The following is a 20,324-nucleotide window of genomic DNA, read 5'->3' on the forward strand; positions in this document are numbered from 1 at the left end:
GAACTTTTTCTACCTATCCTTGACAGTGTCTCTTTAAGGAAATCAATTCTGATTTAGAGTAAAAACAGCAACTCCATCATAAACTGTGATTAACTATTAAATATATTTCTTTCTCATCAATAACACTGAATCAGTAAGGTAAACCAAAGTTTAGTCTAGGGCCACATGATTCTTTCATCACAAGAATGATAACAATTTGACTTACTTTACTGTCTTTTAGATATAGATTTGCAAAGGTCTGAGCTGAAGATAACAATTTGTTTGCTCAGCATTGGAACTGGACAGTTATTAAATATTTATTAAAATTTTTTCTATTACCAGATTTTGGCTTCAGATAAGTCCTGCAATATTGATTCCTATGTTTATTGTTTAGAAGGTATTCCTGGCCAGTTCAGACAGTATGATTTTAAAAATTACTGGGAGTGGTTAAGACTTCAGCTTCCAGTGGATGTGGATTCCATCCCTGGTCAGGGAGCTAGTATCCCACATTCCTGGCGGCCAAAAAAACAAAACATAAAAAAAAAAAGAGTCAATATTGTAACAAATTCAATAAAGACTTAAAATTACCTCTAGTATATACATGATATGCTAGGTATTAGCTTATATTCAACAGTTTCTATGTATCAGATATAGTAATGCCCCATTTATTCTTTCTTATAAAATTCTTCAAAACTTGGCTGGCTCTTTTTATATAAAGACTTTTTTAAATAATATAGATTTCTTTTAAAAATAGGTTTACTTTACTTTTCATTTTAAACTTAGTATCTTAAGTTCTTTATATCTCCCTGAATGTGGAGACAGTTTGAGCTACTTTAGCAGTTAAAGTAATTTATTGCCAAGAGTGGTCCTTGAAAATACCAAATGTTTTCACAATTCTGTATTGGGCAATGATGGGGAAAGCAGGTGTTCATATTTAGAAAAAAGTTTAGTTACACAAGCTTGAATATATTGCCAACATCAGGCACTGTAAGGATAGTTACTGTATGCAAACATAGACCATCCCAGCATCTCTGGCAAACTAGGTAAGCAAACGTCCATTGCTGAAGACTCATTTTTTAATTAGAAATACCCAGAGTTCTGAATTAGCAAAGGGAATGGCCACCCTCTTCAGTATTCTTGCCTGGGAAATCCCATGGACAGAGGAGCCTGGCAGGCTATAGTTCACGGAGTCGCAAAAGTGTTGGGCACAACTTAATGACTAAGCAACAGTAACACAAATGTTCTGACACGATTTATTAGATGGTGGTTCAGAAGAAATTGGAAAACAGCAGACAAAGATGTAACTGCTTACTGCTAGATTGGTTTGTTTGTTGTAGATCACATCTTTTTGTTATTTTTGGTTGTTTTTAAAGAAGTATTTATTGGATGTCTGATCAGTTGAGTGCACTAGGGTAAAGCTTGGGAATATAACAATGAAAAGATACAATTGTGCTTAAGAGGCTTATCTTTTTATTTTGATTTTTTTTTGCTATTTGAAGTATGCTTTGAATTAATCCACAAGGCAAATTTAATGCTTGATCACTTGTATTTTCACACATGTCCAGTTTGATATTGTAAATATAATTCTCTTTAAGGGGAAAAGATGGTTGTCAAATTCCTCAGGATACAGATAGGTCAGTAAAAAATGTATTTTCTACCTAAAATATTAAAGGATAACTATTAAAGAGACATGGAAGAACAAGGATGGTTCTGCAAATAAAGTCATAATGATTTAGTTCACATCTGATTCTGTGGTGATTCGTGTTTCATTGTTAGCTGTTTTTTAGTGGAAACATTTTCAATGGCTTATACCTTTTGATTTTTAGGACTTACAGTGAATGGAAAATCAGATTAACTTTGCAAAAATTCACTTTACAAATTTAATTTTCTCATTTCATCTTGTATTTATTGAGGACTTTCCCTGTTTCTGGTTCTTTTGTTGGTGGTACAGATATATTCCTGGTAGCTCAGATGGTGAAGAATCCACCTGCAATACAGGAGACCTGGTTCGATCCCTGGGTTGGGAAGATCCCCTGCAAGAGGGCCTGGCAACCCACTCCAGTATTCTTGCCTGGAGAATCCCCATAGACAGAGGAGCCTGGTGGGCTGCAGTCCATGGGATGTCAAAAAGTTGGACATGGCTGAGCGACTAAGCATAGCACAGCACACAGCATAGATGCATTAGAAAGAAAGAAAGTGAAGTCGCTCAGTCGTGTCCGACTCTTTGCGACCCCGTGGACTGTAGCCTACCAGGCTCCTCCGTCCATTGGATTCTCCAGGCAAGAATACCGGAGTGGGTTACCATTTCCGTCTCCAGGGGATCTTCCCGACCCAGGGATCGAACCCGGGTCTCCCGCATTTGGAGGCAGACGCTTTAACTTCTGAGCCACCGGGGAAGTTTCACATAGACGCATTAGTGAATCAAATAACACAAATCACTGCCTCATGTTGTTTATACTGGAATTAATTATTACATTATTACAGGAATTTCAGAAATTATTGCAGTATTATAGGAGTTATTATCCTGTAAATTGAATGGTCCCTATAACTAGAATTAGAAGATAAGTTTAGGAGTTCACTGACAATGTTTATAACCACACTCTCTTAGGTTGGTGGTGGTGGTTTTATCGCTAAGTCGTGTCCGACTCTTGGGACCCCATGGACTGTAACCTGCCAGGCTCCTCTATCCATGAGATTCTCCAGGCACGAATACTGGAGTGGGTTGCGATTTTCTTCTCCAGGGGATCTTCCCAACCCAGGAATCGAACCCGGGTCTCCTGCACTGCAGGCAGATTCTTTACCAACTGAGCGACGAGGGAAGCCCTGACTTATGCTGGAAGTTCGAATATTTTCACTTCCTTGCAAATGAATAAAAAGAAACTGAATATTATTATTTTGAAATTTTAAAAGAGTTTTCTATGGCTGAAACAATCAGGTTCTTTGAAAAAACTTTTTAATAATCTTATTAAACTTTCTTTGGAACTTCCTTACATGTACTATTTGTGTTGTGTGTGTGTGTGAGACTTCAGATTATACACTTCTATTTGTGTTTCTCAGTATAGACACTTCTAACTCAAAAGCTCTTTTCACCTTCTAGACCTGGTTAACTTCAAAGCAAGATTTAGTCTTATTAAAGAGCAAGAGATTTATTGTCCATTTGGTTACCAAACTCCAAGATTTCTGAACTTCATCCCAGTTATGTTTTAGTCTTAAAATACATCATTGAGCCTTTATCAACAATAGTACAGATACCTTAGCTAAGCAACAAGTTAGTATCATACTTTCAATTTTTACTCAGGATCACCATAAATATATATTTTTTATAAAGCATTTCTGAAACTTTGCAAAACTGTAACTGAGGCCACTGTCCTTAAAGGCAGGAGCAAAAGGTTTATTATCTTTGCACGTGCATGAATTTGCACAGAGTATGTTTTTTTCAATTAAATTTTTTCATCAGATTCCCTATAAATTTGCATTTTTGTGGCAGAATTCTTTTACTGACAAGAAGCACTTTGTCCGCCTCACAAGCCAGAATGCTTTTTATTATTGAAGCATGCCAGAAAAAGCAGAACCGTGTTTCCAGTTATAGTAACCATATTAAATCCAGATGTCTGGTACCATTATTTCCACTTCATTCCTGTACATAGATTATTTTAAATCTTTATTTTAGACTGTCTTCTGTTTCTCAGTTTTGGTAGTCAAAGATGCTAATTATAATAAGGTTTCTGAAGCATCCCTCATATTTTACTTTAAAATTAGATTTTTAATCTAGAAATACTATTCTAAATATCTTCCATTTGAATTTTGCTCTTCAGTCTCTGACCACTTGCCTTTTGGATGAAAATTGAGTACAATCTGAATCTTACCATGATTTTTTTTCTCTGATCACTTATATCTAAACACCAACATATTTTATATTTAAACTGTAAAGATAAAGCAAGTGACTCTTGAACTTTGGGCTTTTAAGAATAATGTCTCCTATGTTCTGGACAGAATTACAGAATGGAACTCACTTTCTGTTCATTTTTTCTAATCAGTTCTACCATTAGGTAGTAGCATTTAACTTCCTCTTTATTGGTAGGACAAGATTGTATTGACAGAATCAAGCAGGAGATTAGTTCCCTCTGCAATATACCCTCCTCAGAGGAATACTAACCCTCATTAAGATGGAAAACACTTAAAGCTGTAATTCAGAGGCACTGTATTGCTCCATCAGCTAAATAAAATAAATAACGACAAGTGCCCTCTGGAATAGAGGTTTAGCAGAGTTAAATGACTAAGAAGATTCACTTCTCAGTCCAGTCTTAACAATGTGATTTAAAACAAGAAAGCTCAACTTTTTTAGAAGAAGAATAGTGAGAAAGTACGATAATAATGTATTATAGCATATTAATATCATGACACTCTCTTGCTAGTGTAAGCAGTACCTAATGAAGCAGCTCATATATTTTCAATAAAATAAGAAGGAATTCAGTTCAGCACATGTTCCAAAACCTTACAATGTGCATGACAGTGTGTTAGATAGACATGAGGGGCTCCCCGGGTTCCTATGCCAGCAGATCCTTCATCATTTGGCCATAAACTAAGGTGGTTAAGAGGATAATATTAGTACATTGTAAATTTTTAGAAGATGAATGAAAATCCATCCAGTATGCAATTATTTTAATAATTTCCAACAAACATATTGAAAATAATTTAAAGTAGTTATTAACCCACTGAAACAATTGTTTTTAAAATTCAAAGAGAATTGCTAATTCAAATCAGTGCATTCCATTATTTCTGTCATCTCTGAGTGGAGAACGTGAGATTTTTGTGATGTCTGGAATTGAATGGCTTTTTTTTCCTTTTTCTTCAAGGATCAGTGTTACTTTTTATAAATTTGTTTAAGGGAAAAATGCAAGAATTAGGAATTCATAAGGAAAAGAAGAACTTAATTTTGGATTTAATTCTTATATAAACCCAGTAATAAATTGCATAGCTAAGAGTCAGAATGACTTTCTTTCCATTTCAACATATTACTGTTTACTTCAACAGGTGCACTAAGATAAAGCAATGCCTTCTCTGTACATCTGGTGAAGTATGGAAAAGAGAGTGGCAAAATCCTACCCATGAATATTGGGTTCCTTAAAATCCTACCTACTCCACTGGATTATTTAAAAATTCAATATCTTTAGGGATTTCCCTGGTGGTTCAGTGGCTAAGGCTGTGCTCACAATGCGGAAACCCCAAGTTTGATCTGTAGTCAGGAAACTAGAAGATCTCACATGCTGCAGCTAAGACTTGGCATCAGTTCAGTTCAGTTCATTTCAGTTGCTCAGTCATATCTGACTCTTTGCGACCCCATGGACTGCAGCACGCCAGGCTTCCCTGTCAGTCACCAACTCCCGGAGCTTGCTGAAACTCATGTCCATTGAGTCGGTGATGCCATCCAACCATCTCATCCTCTGTCGTCCCTTTCTCCTCCTGCCTTCAATCTTTCCCAGCATCAGGGTCTTTTTTAATGAGTCAGTTCTTTGCATCAGGTAGCCAAAGGATTGGAGTTTCAGCCTCAGCATCAGTCCTTCCAATGAATATTCAGGACTGATTCCCTTTAGAATGGACTGGTTGGATCTTCTTACAGTCCAAGAAAACTCTCAAGAGTCTTCTCCAACACCACAGTTCAAAAGCATCAATTTTTCAGTGCTCAACTTTATAGTCCAGTTCTCATATCCATACATGACTACTGGAAAAAGCAAAGCTTTGACTAGATGGACCTTTGTTGGCAAAGTGATGTCTGCTTTTTAATATGTTGTCTATATTGGTCATAATTTTTCTTGCAAGGAATAAGCATCTTTTAATTTCATGGCTACAGTCACCATCTGCAGTGATTTTGGAGCCCAAAAAAATAAAGTCTGTCACTAAATAAATATTAAAAAAAATCAATACCTTTAAATAAACAATGTCTAGATTAAGGTAGAGCAATTTTAGGCCATTTGAAATCTAAAATTATAGATCATAACTAGAATTGAAGTCATAAATTAATGCATCATTACAAAGAGATGATGTAAATCACTGAATAATGATACTCTCATTCCTTTATTAAATTTGACTATGTACTAGATATAGTTCATGAGCATTCAAAGATGGTAATTTGTATGTACATGCATATAGGAAGATGATGTGTCATATTATGCATGCATGTTTGAATAGGTCAAATTTAATACTTGAGTTTAATTGGTGTTCATGAAAAGCTATACCCTTAAAATTATTTTTGTTATATCCAGGGATCTTCCTTGCTAATGTAACTATAATATATAAATATATGTATATTTTTAGCTGTAGTCTTGAGTTTTCACACTATTGTTCTTTCAAATAATACTTGTTAGAAATGATCCTCATATTCTTGTCATTATCTGGTATGTTTGAGAACATAAGAAAACTGACCTTATACAACAATTTATGACTGCATTTCAACAAAATATTGAAGTCATCTCATTCCTCTGAAATGATATTATGTCTCCCATCTTGAGACACCAGTTCTGTTTTCTGTATGTTGGATAGTGGTTTTTTTTTTTTCTTTTTGTTATACTGTAAAGCAACTTATAATCAGATTGAGTAATCAGACTATTAGATTAATCTTGTAATATCTCTGAGGATCAGATAGGTAAGTTAAATCTATCTGACCATGATTATACTTTTAACTCAATAAATAACACATATACTCTGAAAACCTTAGTTTTCTGATTTTTGTTTTTTAGTTTATAGTACATCTTAAAAGATATTAAACTGAGTAACATTTAGTTGATTAAGCTATAATCTTTATTGAAAACATTAAAGTATACGGAGCAGACATGCTTTGAAAAGCCATCATATGAAAACCTATATTATGAAAATTCATAATATGTAGTTACTCAGATCACTTGCTTATAATTGCCTGAGATAAAATGATCCCATTTTCATTTTATTTTGTATTTTTATTATTTATATTGTCCATTTAAAGATTTTACTTTGTTCAAAAGCACTTCACTAAGTGGCAACGAAAATCCTAATAAATAACTTCCAATATGCAATTAGTTCTAGTTTGGTTGTGGTATGGTCTAACAGAGAACACGGTTTTCAGTTTAAGTTCAAGAGAAGTGCTTGAACCCTTGTTCTGCTGCATGTTCTTTCACCTTGAACTTCAGTCATCTAAATAAGTAAATGGTGATAATAAAACATGCCACACTGTACATCTCGGAGGCAAAAGAGGAAACATTGGCAAAATGCATGGCATATCAAAAGAGCTTAATATACGTTTACTTTGTTGTGAAGAAATTAAATATAGCATGTCATTTTCATCATCAGTCTTCTCCCCATCCTCTACCTCCCAAAGCAAGGAGCAACCCATTCCACTGTTGTATCTATATTATTATTCTTTAAATGCAGCCGTTACTATGTGGTGTGACACATTGCACTCATTAGTGAGAAGAGGATTTGTGTTTGACTTTACCCGTGACCTCTCATTCATTTGGTCTATCTTTTGAAACCTTGAATAATGGAACATCAATGAAAAGTTTCCTAGCTTTCCACAATTGTGTGTGTGATCATGAGAATACCTTATATTTCTATCTACAGCCAGTAATTAATAATGGTGCTTTCAGATCCTTGTTCTTCACAATTTTTGAACATTAAGCATGCTTTGCTTTGGTACTGCTTGAACATGTCGTTTATGATTACGGTTTGAACACAGGAACTCTGACCTCAGAACTCCATTTCTGTCTTTTCTCAACTAGCAAAGCCAGTGCCATCCTGAGGCATAGGTCAGTTGCAAACTCCTCCATAAAACATTTTTTTTTCCACATTGAAGAAGTTTTCTTAACCTTGCCATCTGTATCACATTAATTGCACCTCAATTTAGTACTTAATTAATCATCATTTATTCATTCACTCAAACTATACTTATTAAACAATTTTATTTCAGACACTTTGCTAACTGGACTCAGTTGCCGTTAAACTAGGAACAATTATTATCCTCCTAAAACGAAGTCTAATTGGGGGCAGGGGAGATATGCAGGCAAATAGACATTACACAGATAAATATGCAGTGTTAATGTGCTATAATAGATGAAGTAATGGCTTCATAAACTATGACTGGTTAACCTGGAAGGGTCACACAGAGGCCTTGTGGAGGAAGTCACAACCTCGTCTGAAGTTCAGAGATAGGGTTGGGTTTGGGCAGGTGAAGAGGTCCAGGTGGAAATCATGGTTCAGGTGGAATAAACTACATAAGCAGAGGTGCTGAGGATAGGGAGAAAGTGAGGAAAATTTGTGGAATAAAATTAAGACTGGAACAGAGTTGATGTTTGGTTGATAATGGTGGCGGCATATACACGGCATGGGGTTTGAATGAAGTTAAACAAAGGAAGACACTTAAGAAAATTATTTATTTATTTGGCTGTGCTAGATATTTGTTGCTACAACGGGTTTCTCTAGTTGCAGCGAGTTGCTGCAGTTGTGATTTGTGAGCCTCTCATTGTGGTGGCTTCTCGTTGCAGAGCACAGGCTCTAGGACGCACAAGCTTCAGTAGTTGTGGTGCATGGGCTTGGTTGCTCAGAGGCTTGTGGGGTCTTCCTAAATTAGGGATCGAACCCTTGTCTCCTGCATTGGCAGGTGAATTCTTTGCCACTGAGACACCAGGGAAGCCGAGGAAGAGTTTTATAAATTTTCTTAAGAGTTTGGATATTATCCAGAGGCAACATCATGATCACGTGTCTGTGTGTGCTAGGCTGCTTCAGTCATGTCCAAATCATTGTGACCCTATGGTCTGTAGCCTTCCAGGCTCCTCTGTCCATGGGGATTCTCCAGAAACCTAGAGCGGGTTGCCATGCCCTCCTCCAGGGGATCTTTCCCACCCAGGGATCCAATCTGTGTCTCCTGCGGCTTCTGTATTGCAGGTGGATTCTTAACTGCCTAATCATCGGGAAAGACCTCATGATTACAGAGTGGGGAAAAAAAAAGTGTTGCAAGCTCAAATTTATTTATTTACTTATTTATTTTTTAGTGAGGTAGCTCTGCAGTTAAGACAGGTTGGAGAGAGTCACATCGGTGTTAGGATGACCATTTATGACACTACTGTCATAAATACATACAGATAAATTCATACAGATTCTGGGAGGTTAGTAGGACCTATAGTCTCCTCCCTCCTCCTCCTAGCCCCTCCCAAGAATTCTCCTGGGTGAGTTTTATGAGACTTACTGTGAGCTGGAGTGGTCCCTCCTTTCAGCCGCTCGGAAATTCTTCTGGTTAGTTTTCAGCCTGTGTTTTCCTTTTGAGAGACAGGCTCAGGCTGGTGGTTATCCCTGTTCCTGTCAGAGGCGGGTAGTTTTGGTCATCAACCTTTCCCTCACAACAGGAGGAAGAACTCTTAGAATTCTGGAACTCAGAGGTAAGGAAAAGTAGATCTGAGTGAATGGAAATATCATTTGTAAGATAAGGCGCTAGAATAAGAAACAAATGGAAGAATGTTGATTTTCAGTTGACAGAGGTATCTGTTTCTGACAGAGATGTCTATGTCTGCCTTACATATGGCATTCCTCAGTTAATTCTAAATTACTAAGGACAGAAGTGGTATTTTTCGTGGCCACTAGGGTTTACATCCATCTCAAAACATATCAGAGTGTTTTGTACATTGTAAATGATGGATAAGAGTTACTCCTTTGTGTTTTGTTTCTATATTTAGTAGGAATACAAACAATGAATAAATGTGGAAAAACTATTAAATATTTACAGTTGAAATATGTTTCAACTTTTCCATCACTTATTTACTTATACAATGTTATATTTAACAGTTATTTAGAGCTAACATTTATTTCATTCAGAGCTAACATTTATTTCATCCAGAACTAACATTTATTTCAATATATAATAAAATAATTCCCATATATTATATAATATATGATAAGATAATAATGGGAGTTTGAAAGTGGCACTATTGGTAGAGAACCCATCTGCAAATGCAGAGATGTAAGAGATGAGGGTTCAATCCCTGGTCGAAAAGATCCCCTGGAGGAGGACATGGGAACCCACTCCAGTATTCTTGCCCAGAGACTCCCATGGAGTCCATAGGGTCAAAAAGAGTCAAACATGACTGAAGTGACAGCATGCACACGCACAAGATGATAGTATGCTGTATGCTAATGGAATTTGGAACTATTTTATACAAATATGCTTATTTTATAATAAAATGATTCTTTTTATACTTGATAGATTTTTAAAATATTTAATATATAAATATAAATATTTATACTTGATAGATAATATATTACATTTCATTATTTGGGAGAATGTGGCTTTTTAAATGAATGCTATTACTCTGGGAATTGGAGACTTTATTTTGATGATTCAAATATTTATATTTATAAATTTTAAAATTAGCGATTATGCATGTTAAGAAGCTACTTCATAGAGCAATGCAGTAGTTGCTCAGACTGAGAAATTTAGAAGGGGCCTTTGTCCTAGGCAAATTAGGCAATTTTCTTTAGATTTTTGTTTCATACAAAACAATCTATAAGGGATTGAGATAAAAAAAGAGAAAAATACTGACTACAATATGTGTTAAAATATAAACAATTGGTTTTCTAGTTGAAGGATATATGTGTTTACTAGTCTCTTAGGTTTTCTGTACATTTTTCAAAATAAAAAAAGAAATATCTTTGACACAATTATTTATGAAACTTCTTTGTATTCATAAGGCCCTAAGTGGACTTTTCTCCCTCAGAAAATACTTTGGACATTTAGTAAAAATAGGTCCAAATGCAGATGTAAAAGCAATCATGTAGCATGAAATGTTAATTTTTAATAAATAGGAATCATTAACATTGGAATACCAACTAGATATTGGATAATGAATTAATATGGTTTAAATGATGACCCTTAAATGATTTGACTAATGATTCTAAAGGGTAATAAGTCTGTATCAGTGATTCTTAATCTGCTTTTCATTTTTGTAGTTTCAGTCATATTAGAAATTCACCTGTCATATGATAGAACATATTTTATTTTACAAATTTCAGTATTCTATGAATTTCAAATACACATGAGATGTCAACATTTTAGGTAAAAGTAGTGCACCACTACCCTGGAATATTATGGAATTTAATTATGGATTATAGTAATTTAATATACTAGAATATGTATATATATATGTCATATTTTGTGTATTTATTGTGTATTACAAGTATTAGTATATATTACTAAGTAGGTAACATATTCTCAGTGTGTTTTTTCTGAGTAGATTCCCAAGGCCATTAGGTATTTACAAGTAATAATAATGTCATGTGAATTGATAATCTCACTAAATTTTATTTATAAGATATAATTTGTTACAAGTAGACCATGTACTAAATATATATTTTTAAATAGTATGATATTTCAATAGTCTTACTTTCTTTTATTTTATGAAAAGGGAATCTAGATCAATGCTGCTTTTTAATATAAATTCATGTTTTTGTTTTTAATACATTTTTTTACCCTAAATCTCTTTTATTAGTCATAAAATATACCCTTACATGTTCCGTAAAGTATTGTGCATTGACACTGTTATTTCCTTAATTGCTCTCTTAGGTATTTATGCCTTGGGGTGGCAGAAAAGTCGGAAATGACTTATAAACAACAAGAAAAAGAGAACAGAAATCTGTTTGGGCTTCCCTGGTGACTCAGCTGGTAAAGAATACACCTGCAATACAGAAGACCTGGGTTTGATCCCTGGATTGGGAAGATTCCCTGGAAAAGGGAATGGCTACCCACTCCAGCATTCTGGCCTGGAGAATTCCGTGAACTGTACAGTCCATGGGGTCACAGAGTGTCAGACATGACTGAGCGACTTTCACTCACTAGGCATTTATTTAGGAATAGTAAACTTAAGATCATTTTGTACTATCCCTGCACTGCAGGGAATGGAACTGACGAATTATTTATAATTTTCACTTTCATTATACCTCATGATTTATTTTCCTATTAGTACCTCTGAGTTTAGCTGTTTACTTGTGACTTCCAAATATCCTCAAAGAATTCTACTCATTACTTTTGCCATTGGTAATATAGCTCACAAAGTTATCATATTATAATAAAGACAATTCAGTAATAATTTTAAAATTAGTACTCATGTACAAGGGTAATTCACATGTGCCTTTACCTGCTTTTGTGAAAAATCAGGTTAATGATGTCCTTTTGTTCGTGAATATGGAGCCTAATGGTGACTTGTTCTCAGGATTTTTGAAAGCCTAAATATAATAATGTGTTAATGTATTTTAACTCTACTTGTCTTCTTGTTTTGTAACTCTTCAACGTTATTTCTTAACGAAGACTTCGATAGAACTGTTAGGTATCATATTTGGGCCATTGTCGTTGCTGTTATTTAGTTGCTGAGTTGTATCCGACTCTGTGACCTCACGGATTCTAGCAAGCCAGGCTTCTCTGTCCATGGGGATTTCCTGGGCAAGAATGCTGGAGTGGGTTGCCATTTCCTTCTCCAGGGGATCTTTCTGACCAGGGATTGAACCTGTGTTTCCTGCATTGGCAGGTGGATTCTGTACTGCTGAATCATTATAATAGAATGATTATATCATTATAATGTCATTCTATTATAATGATTATATCATTATAATAAAATGATTATAATATCATTATAATATATCATTATAATATAATGATTTCTATAGATCCTCCAAATTACTTAAATTTAGGCAGGATTCTTATTCCCATGTGCTAATAAACTGTTTTGTCAGAAAAACTCATTTCTAAAGAGAAGTGGGAAACATGTACACATATCAGAAGTTGAAGAAACACAAATAAATATAACACTAACATTTTTAGGCAGTTTCCCTGTACATAACTTAAGAAAATCTTTCCATCTTCCTATGTATTAAAAGTAAGAGTTATGAAGATCTTGACACATCTTCAACCTATTTGTAAAGAAAATATTAAAAGCAGTCATTCTGGGTAATTATATACTAAAAAATTACAGAATTTTAGGATTGTACCTTAAGTGCCATCTGGGTCAATCATATCCTACTTTTATGTTAATAACATGCTGTGTCTTAACAAAATCATGTGCTTGACCTTAAAGAATTGGATTTAATTTGATGGTGTATAATTATATGATTTTGTACCAGTATAAAATATGCTTTAAAACACTCCTAATGTCCTTACTACATGCTAGGTGCTATTCTAGATATTTTAGGTAAGAAAATACAACTTTTTGGTAGCAATGATTGTGTTGTTTATTTGAATATATTTGATCAACAAAATAAAAAATGTGTTTCACAAAGATAAATATTTGTTAGTCATTGATGTGTTATACTTTACCATTATACATAATAATAATTCTTAGTTTATGAATAAAAATGAAATATATTGTTTTTAAAGTAAATGGTATAGCTTCCACATAAGAAAAACAATATGGAAGAAAAATCTATTTTCTTAATCAGAACTGGAAGTTATGACCTGAATCATTTGACAGTGTTATGTTTATACAAATAATTAATGGAGATTCAGTGTCTTTTAACTCCTATTCCAAAATCTTTTTATTATATGATATTGTCCTTTCTTATGATAAATCATTTTTAAAACATCGTCACTTGTAAGGTGTCCCACATTGTTTACAGATGAGGTCATTTTTTAGTTATCACATTTTAAATTACCACAGAAACAACTCATAATATTGGGGTGAATTAGATAGTGTGTGGAAATTGGACCTTATAATTATATAGAGGCTGAAATTGAATCTGATGACCTAGGTCAATCATATCATATCATTGTTTTGAGATACTTTTTAGTTGCAAAATTGTGGTATATCTCCCATATTGAAATAGTTTAAGATTAAATTATGAATTAAAGTTTATAACTAAAAGCAAATTAAGCTTGTCAATCAGTTTAACCTAACACCAAGGAAATATGGCAACCATTATAGTTAAAATATTTTACTTAATACTATGCATTTTGATTGCTCCCTAAAAGAGATTTTATTGACCAAAAATGCTCACAATCAAACTTTCTTGCTAGTCAGAATTTATCTACTGCAGAGTTTTATGTGCTATAAATAATAATATTGAAAAGGTTTGGTGAGATGGAAAGTAAAATTGAATTCAGATATTTGTAGAATATTTTGCATAACATATAGATATTGTTTCAGTTGTTTTGTGTAAAGTCATTACACTGTACCGCACTGGGATGATGCCTTTTGTTACTTGAGTTTTGAATGCCTATAAAATTAGTGTATGTATTTTCATAGTTTATATATAATCTGCATTGTTTTGTGTGTGTATATGAATTTTATTGATATACTTATTTATCTTTTGAATAAGACACAGATGCACATTTAAATCTTCCAGAGTCCTAGAAATTTTTAATTATGATTCTGTTTAAATAATCAGGAAAGTTTTTCCCTATCAGAATAATGGAAAAATATCTGAATAAACTTGCTTACTCCCAGTCCTACCCACCCTCACACTCATCCATCTATCTAAATATAGAGATAGATAAATGGCATATGCATAAACACACACAAAATTATTTATGTATTCTAAGACCCACAGTTCCATTCCATCTTAGTTTATCTATATTATGGATAATTTTAATTAATTTAAAGCCTTTCTCTAAAAGAAGTAAAGGATAAAATACATGTAGTGTTAAAATTTAAAACAGAATTTATTAAATAAACATATCCAGTGTTTCTTTTGAAACTGTTCAGTGTTGTAAAACATTTATGCTGAAAAAGTAATTATGAGTGAAAATTTCTGATGATCGCTGCTCAGAGTGGGCTTTAGTGTTCCACTGTATGATGTTGCCCTGCCAAGGTTTGTTGGAACTCGGTGACTTATTTTCCAACAAATAAAGAAACCTAAGCATGAAAGAGCTCTGGAAAAAAAGAAATCATTTTGGTGTACTACTTGCGGTTGACTTTTGCTATCATCTAATTTGAGACAATGGTATTAGACTTTTAAAAAAGGATTTTCCACCTCAGCACCTTAACTGCTAGAAAAGAACCTTCCAGGGGCTAACTAATTGCCTGTGTATTTTGTCTAGGTGTTGAGGGAAAGCTAAGAGAATGAAGGCTCTAAGTCCCCAGTGGAAGCATGATATGGCGAAGCAGAGCTGGTGCTGAATTGTTCTCTCTGATGGCTCCATGGGAGTGGATAGCACTGAGTCTTCATTGCTGGGTTTTAGCGGTTGCTGCTGTTTCGGATCAGCATGCCACAAGCCCCTTCGACTGGCTCCTCTCTGATAAGGGACCCTTCCATCGTTCACAGGAATACACAGATTTTGTGGACAGAAGCCGGCAGGGATTTAGCACAAGATACAAGATATACAGGTATGAAGCAAAGGGAAAGCAATGGCACCTTCCTTGAAGGTGGTGGATAAGTAAGTTGCTGTAAGGGCAAGTTTCAGATGGGAAAGGGTTTTATATGAAGGGTTATTAATTGCCATTCACCACGGTAAGGTTTTCTGGTTATTGCAAAGTATTTCTTGTAGATGCAACTTCTTCCAGAAAAACTGGATAAAGGTGACCACTTGTGTACCACTCCCAAATTCTACACTGCTACCCTGCTGTAAATTTCAGTTCATGTGAGGCTATGTTTATCGTTTTAAATACTCAAAATTTTAAATCGGAATTTCTTGAATGGCATTTCCTTTCTACCTTGCACCATGCTTTGTTACCTTTTTTAGCTTAAATGGAAATGGTATCTTCTAGGAATCACTGAGCAGTTGAGTCAGCTCATCATTTTTTACCTTCAAGGTAATTGCACATTCAGAAGCTGGAGGAAATGGCCATGGGATAAAAAAGGAAATGCACATAAATAGGATTTGGGAGCAAGGGCCAAGAAAAAGGAAGAGATTGAGATATATGGCCTTTAACTTTCACTGCTCTTCTAAGCGTGAATCTAAATAAGTTACACAAAAGGAGTCATATATTAAATCTGTCAGACTGCTTGCTTCCCACAAGTGCAGTGAATCCATTAAGTAGAGGGGTATACAAGTGGTTGCCTGAATGGGTTAGATTGCATTGATCTATGCCATAAAGAACATTTTATGAAGGTTATCGGTTCGGTTTGTTTTTTCATGATAGAAGTTTACAATTCCCAGTGATTGGTTTAGAATGCATGCAGAAGCAACATTTTGTTTTGTATTGGTGTCTGTATCTGTGTAGTTCCTGTTACATAAATATTTTATTTTATGTTAAATGCGCACCAGAGGGCACTGTGCTTCTGATCTGTATGTAGTCTTTCATATAGCATTCTGAGAAATGTATAGATCCGATCAGCCATGCATATTTACAGAAGAGACTGAGGGTGTACTGAACATGTTCTGTAAGGCATCACACAATTCTCGCTCTATGTGCGTGTGTGTGCCTTTATTCCAGGCGGCCAGGACACTGTCACAAGTCTGCAAAAAAGAATTATTCTACTTTAGTAGATGAAATGACAAATATTAAAGATTTCCTTTCTGAAATGCTCCAGGAAGCAGTCAATATATTATGATTCCAGTTATAATCATTTTTACATGTTTTTGTGGGTTTAGCCAGCTTTCTTTCACAGACTGAGTGAAGCTATTAAATTTCAGAGAGTGAGACTGTCTTCTATTTCAGCATTCTGCAGAAAAATTTTTAACAGTCTCTCAAACAGATGGATGCCAGAGCATGTCTCCATAATCTGTGGCATCTCTGTTGGGAGGTCTGAGGTGTTGTCTTGTGTGTGACTGTGAGCTTTGGATTATTGATTGATTGGCTGTGAGTTGCAAACATGGCTTGACATGTGTACAGAGGTTCTTGGCTGAATGAAAGAGGCAATCTCTGGATCACCACAGTGAAAGGTAATAAAGAAAACAATGCCTTGGGATTGGTTTGTAGGGTTCATGCATTCCCTGTTGTCTTCATGTTTCTCTATTCATAAAGACCTTCAGTAACTCTCTACTCCTCATCCTTATGTTTTTACTGTTGTGGTTTGAATAAACGTAAATGGGAATTGTTTCTTTATAAACAATGGAATAAGATGTCCCTGTCCTTCTGCTTGGACCAGACTACAACTTCTGTAACCTTTGACGCATTGGCTGATGATGCTATGATCAGTGATGGTTGCTATAAAATGAATGGTATAGTATACTCACGAAGATTCCATTTGCCTTGGCACTGTGAGATATTTCATCTGTCTGAGTATTTCCTCACATTTCAGAGAATGCTATCTACCTATCTGTTTGATATAATAGATGGTTATATGGGTATGAGTTTTTCCTAGTGAAGTTGACCTTATTTTTGAGAACTCAAGAATCTAAATTCAAAGATTAGGATGTCTTTCTGGCTTTGTTTAGTTCTTACCTCTGTTTTTAATATTTGTCTTAATCAGTCTTAGAGATTTATGTTTCATAAATGTTTAATTACAGAACTAGTGAATATCTAAGACACAAAGGTGGAAAATTAGTATTTTTCACTATTAAGCACTAAATTTATCATGTTAAGGGACCACATCATTTTGAAAAGTGATCAAATTCTATAGGTGCTTATTACTGTCATAATCTTCTTTTTGCAAGTTATTGCATTGACATAATATCTGAAATGCTTTAGTTATAAATGTATAACACACTAAGCCTGAATAATTAGGTCAAATTCCTTTCAGTTGTCAGTCTTCATTTTATCTTCTTTTCCAGTAACATATTTTTCTTTTCACCTCAAATATAGAACAACAAGAGCATAACAACTGATCACTGCTAGAATCATAGTTAGGACTTAAAGTGAAAGGAACCACCATTATTTTCTTGATAGTGTGCATTTGTGTCAACTATCAAGTCTTATTTTTAAATTGAAGTATATTATATTTTTAGGTTTTATTCTGAAGCTACATTAAAAGTATGAAGTGATTACTCTATGAGCAGATCATTGAATTGAAGACCTAGAATGAGGTTGCTAACACTTAAATTGTCATTTGGTTAAGTATTAAAGATTGGATTTTAAACTATATTTTAGCTAAAGATTGATAATGGGACTTAGGGTAAGCATTTTAAGTAAGGGTTCTCACTTTCAGAAAGTGGAGTATGCCTGGAGAAATTTTGCCCCATGAGGAGCACACTTGGCCCCTGAATAAATGGAAGCCTGTGATGGCAGTTATTATGGTCTAGAAACACCCTCAGGCAGTAGGCCCACCAGCAAATACATCATTTCTTCCAGACCACAGAAATCCTCATCCTTTTAATAAAATGACAGGGGCTCTGAACAAGGGACACGCTTTTAGTATTTCTGACACCATTATCGTGAACCAGGGTTGTGAATTCTAAGATAAAATAGACGGTGATTTTTATCCCACAAAAAAGATATTTCACATGTATAAATCTTCATATACTTTGCTAGAAAATTAAAGTCTCTCCCCCACCAACTTCTACCATTCTTTGTTTAACCACATGTGTGAGAAAATCATGGGGGGAAGTAATGATGCTTTTCCTATAACTTTAAAGAATAATATTACTATGTATCATTTTACTACAACTTGGCTTGCTTCCTCAGAGCGATTTTTCAAAGCAAAATTTGAGTGAGAATAAGAGACAATAGGGATAAATATGATGCCTTATTGGTCTTCTTGGTAATGTTCCCTGAGAAAAATTATATTTAAAGAATGACTTGGAAGGGATAACATAGTCTAGGAAAAAAGTAAGTGTATGGACACTTCATGACAGGGGTATAATGAAATAGTGTGTGGGGGAGGGGAGAGTTTTGAATAAATGGTTCTCCAGTTTACGTAGCCATGTGTGGAAAGCAGAGCTTCTAGATGGCTCAGTCGTAATGAATCCAACTGCAATGCAGGAGATGCAAGACACGTGGGTTCAGTTCCTGGGTTGGAAAGATCCTCTTAGGATCTTCTTAGTAGGAGGAAATGACAACCTACTCCAGTATTCTTGCCTGGAAAATCCTGTGGACAGAAGAGCCTGGTCAGCTATAGTCCATGGGGCCACAAAGAGTCCTCCATGACTGAATGACTGACAGTACACACATGAGAAAAATAGAGATGAGATCTCTTTCCAGTACCACATTCACAAATCTACTTTATAGGGAATAAAAATCTAAATAAGAAAGGCAAAAATATTAAATTTCTAGGAGAAAAACAGAGGAAAACACTTTCAGATATGTAAGTATTTCTTAGAGTTCAAAGCATTAAACAACCAAAAACCCTGATCAATTCACGTATATTAACATTAACAAGAGTGTAGCCACCAGCAGGATCCTGGATGAATCTCCCAAGCAGAATGTTAAGTTCAAGAAGCATAATACAGGAAACATTTACACATAGTCTGATTCTATTACACGAAATTCACAAAACAGGTAAAAGTAAATTATATTTAGATATGCATACCTAAACATGGTTGGTAAAACCTAAAAAAATCCCCAAGGAGAGGACTATAATAAAAGTCAAGATAGCAGTTATCTCCATGAGGACGGGAGAAGGATGGGATTTTTAAGGGAAAATGAGTGATCTCTAAAATAATAACAATACTCAATTTTTTAAACTGCTTAGTTGTTACACTCACGTATAGACTCTAAACATTTTAGACAATTATTCATATGGATTTTGCATTTCATAATCATTTAATAAGTAAATACATATTGTGTCAGCTTTGAACTAAAAAACTGGAATCCTCAGATTAAGTAGATTTATTTTTTTCTTTGAGTTATCTGCAAATTCAATATTAAAGCTTATTAAGCCCTTTTGTATTCTATAGAAATGTTTAATTATGTGAGTAATATGTGCTCTGATACAAAATTATATTTTGGTACATATACATGCATTTCTGTACAAATATCAAATTTTTCCTTGTTGCTTACAAAGACCTTCCATTTTTTTAATATGTAATTTTTACTGTAGCCTTTTATTGATGATACTATATCAATTTCAAAAAGTTACCACCCAGAGATTTTAAGTAGTATCAGTACTACTATCAGTAGTAAACAGCAGACATATTAAAAAATAATTAAAACCCATACTTTTGAAATTAAATTCATTAATCATTTTACCACAATTAAGTAAAAACAAAAGTTTGCATAGATAATTGACCACGTCTTTGGAATTAAACCTTCTAATATATAAAAACAAATCCATTGCACAACTTACATCTTTCTATGTTCACATTTATTAGTCAGGTTTGTTCAATAAATATATCCTTGATTTATTTGCCAGAGATCTAATAAAATTGCATTAGATTGTTACAGTCACATCTCCTGGTGACTCAGATCTCCCAATCTCTCCGACTTTGCATATTTTCCCCACTATTGACTTTGGGCTTGGCCTTTGCCTTCTTTTGTCAGTGTGGCATCAGCAAATATGATGCAAGTAGAAGCTTATAAAAG

At 34.5% G+C, this 20,324-nt stretch overlaps 1 protein-coding gene across 3 annotated transcripts in view; it reads left to right on the top strand.

The window, feature by feature from the left end:
- Positions 1-20,324, top strand: part of BRINP3 (BMP/retinoic acid inducible neural specific 3) — a 454,878-nt gene that overhangs the window by 9,169 nt on the left and 425,385 nt on the right. For all 3 annotated transcript variants that reach the window (XM_043924282.1, XM_043924284.1, XM_043924283.1), the window contains exon 2: positions 15,023-15,308. In XM_043924282.1, coding sequence (XP_043780217.1) covers positions 15,073-15,308 — 236 coding nt within the window. In that variant the 5' untranslated portion in view covers positions 15,023-15,072. The remainder of the gene's footprint in view (positions 1-15,022; positions 15,309-20,324) is intronic.

This window comes from Cervus elaphus, chromosome 14, assembly GCF_910594005.1.
Source record: "Cervus elaphus chromosome 14, mCerEla1.1, whole genome shotgun sequence".
Taxonomy (NCBI): domain Eukaryota; kingdom Metazoa; phylum Chordata; class Mammalia; order Artiodactyla; family Cervidae; genus Cervus; species Cervus elaphus.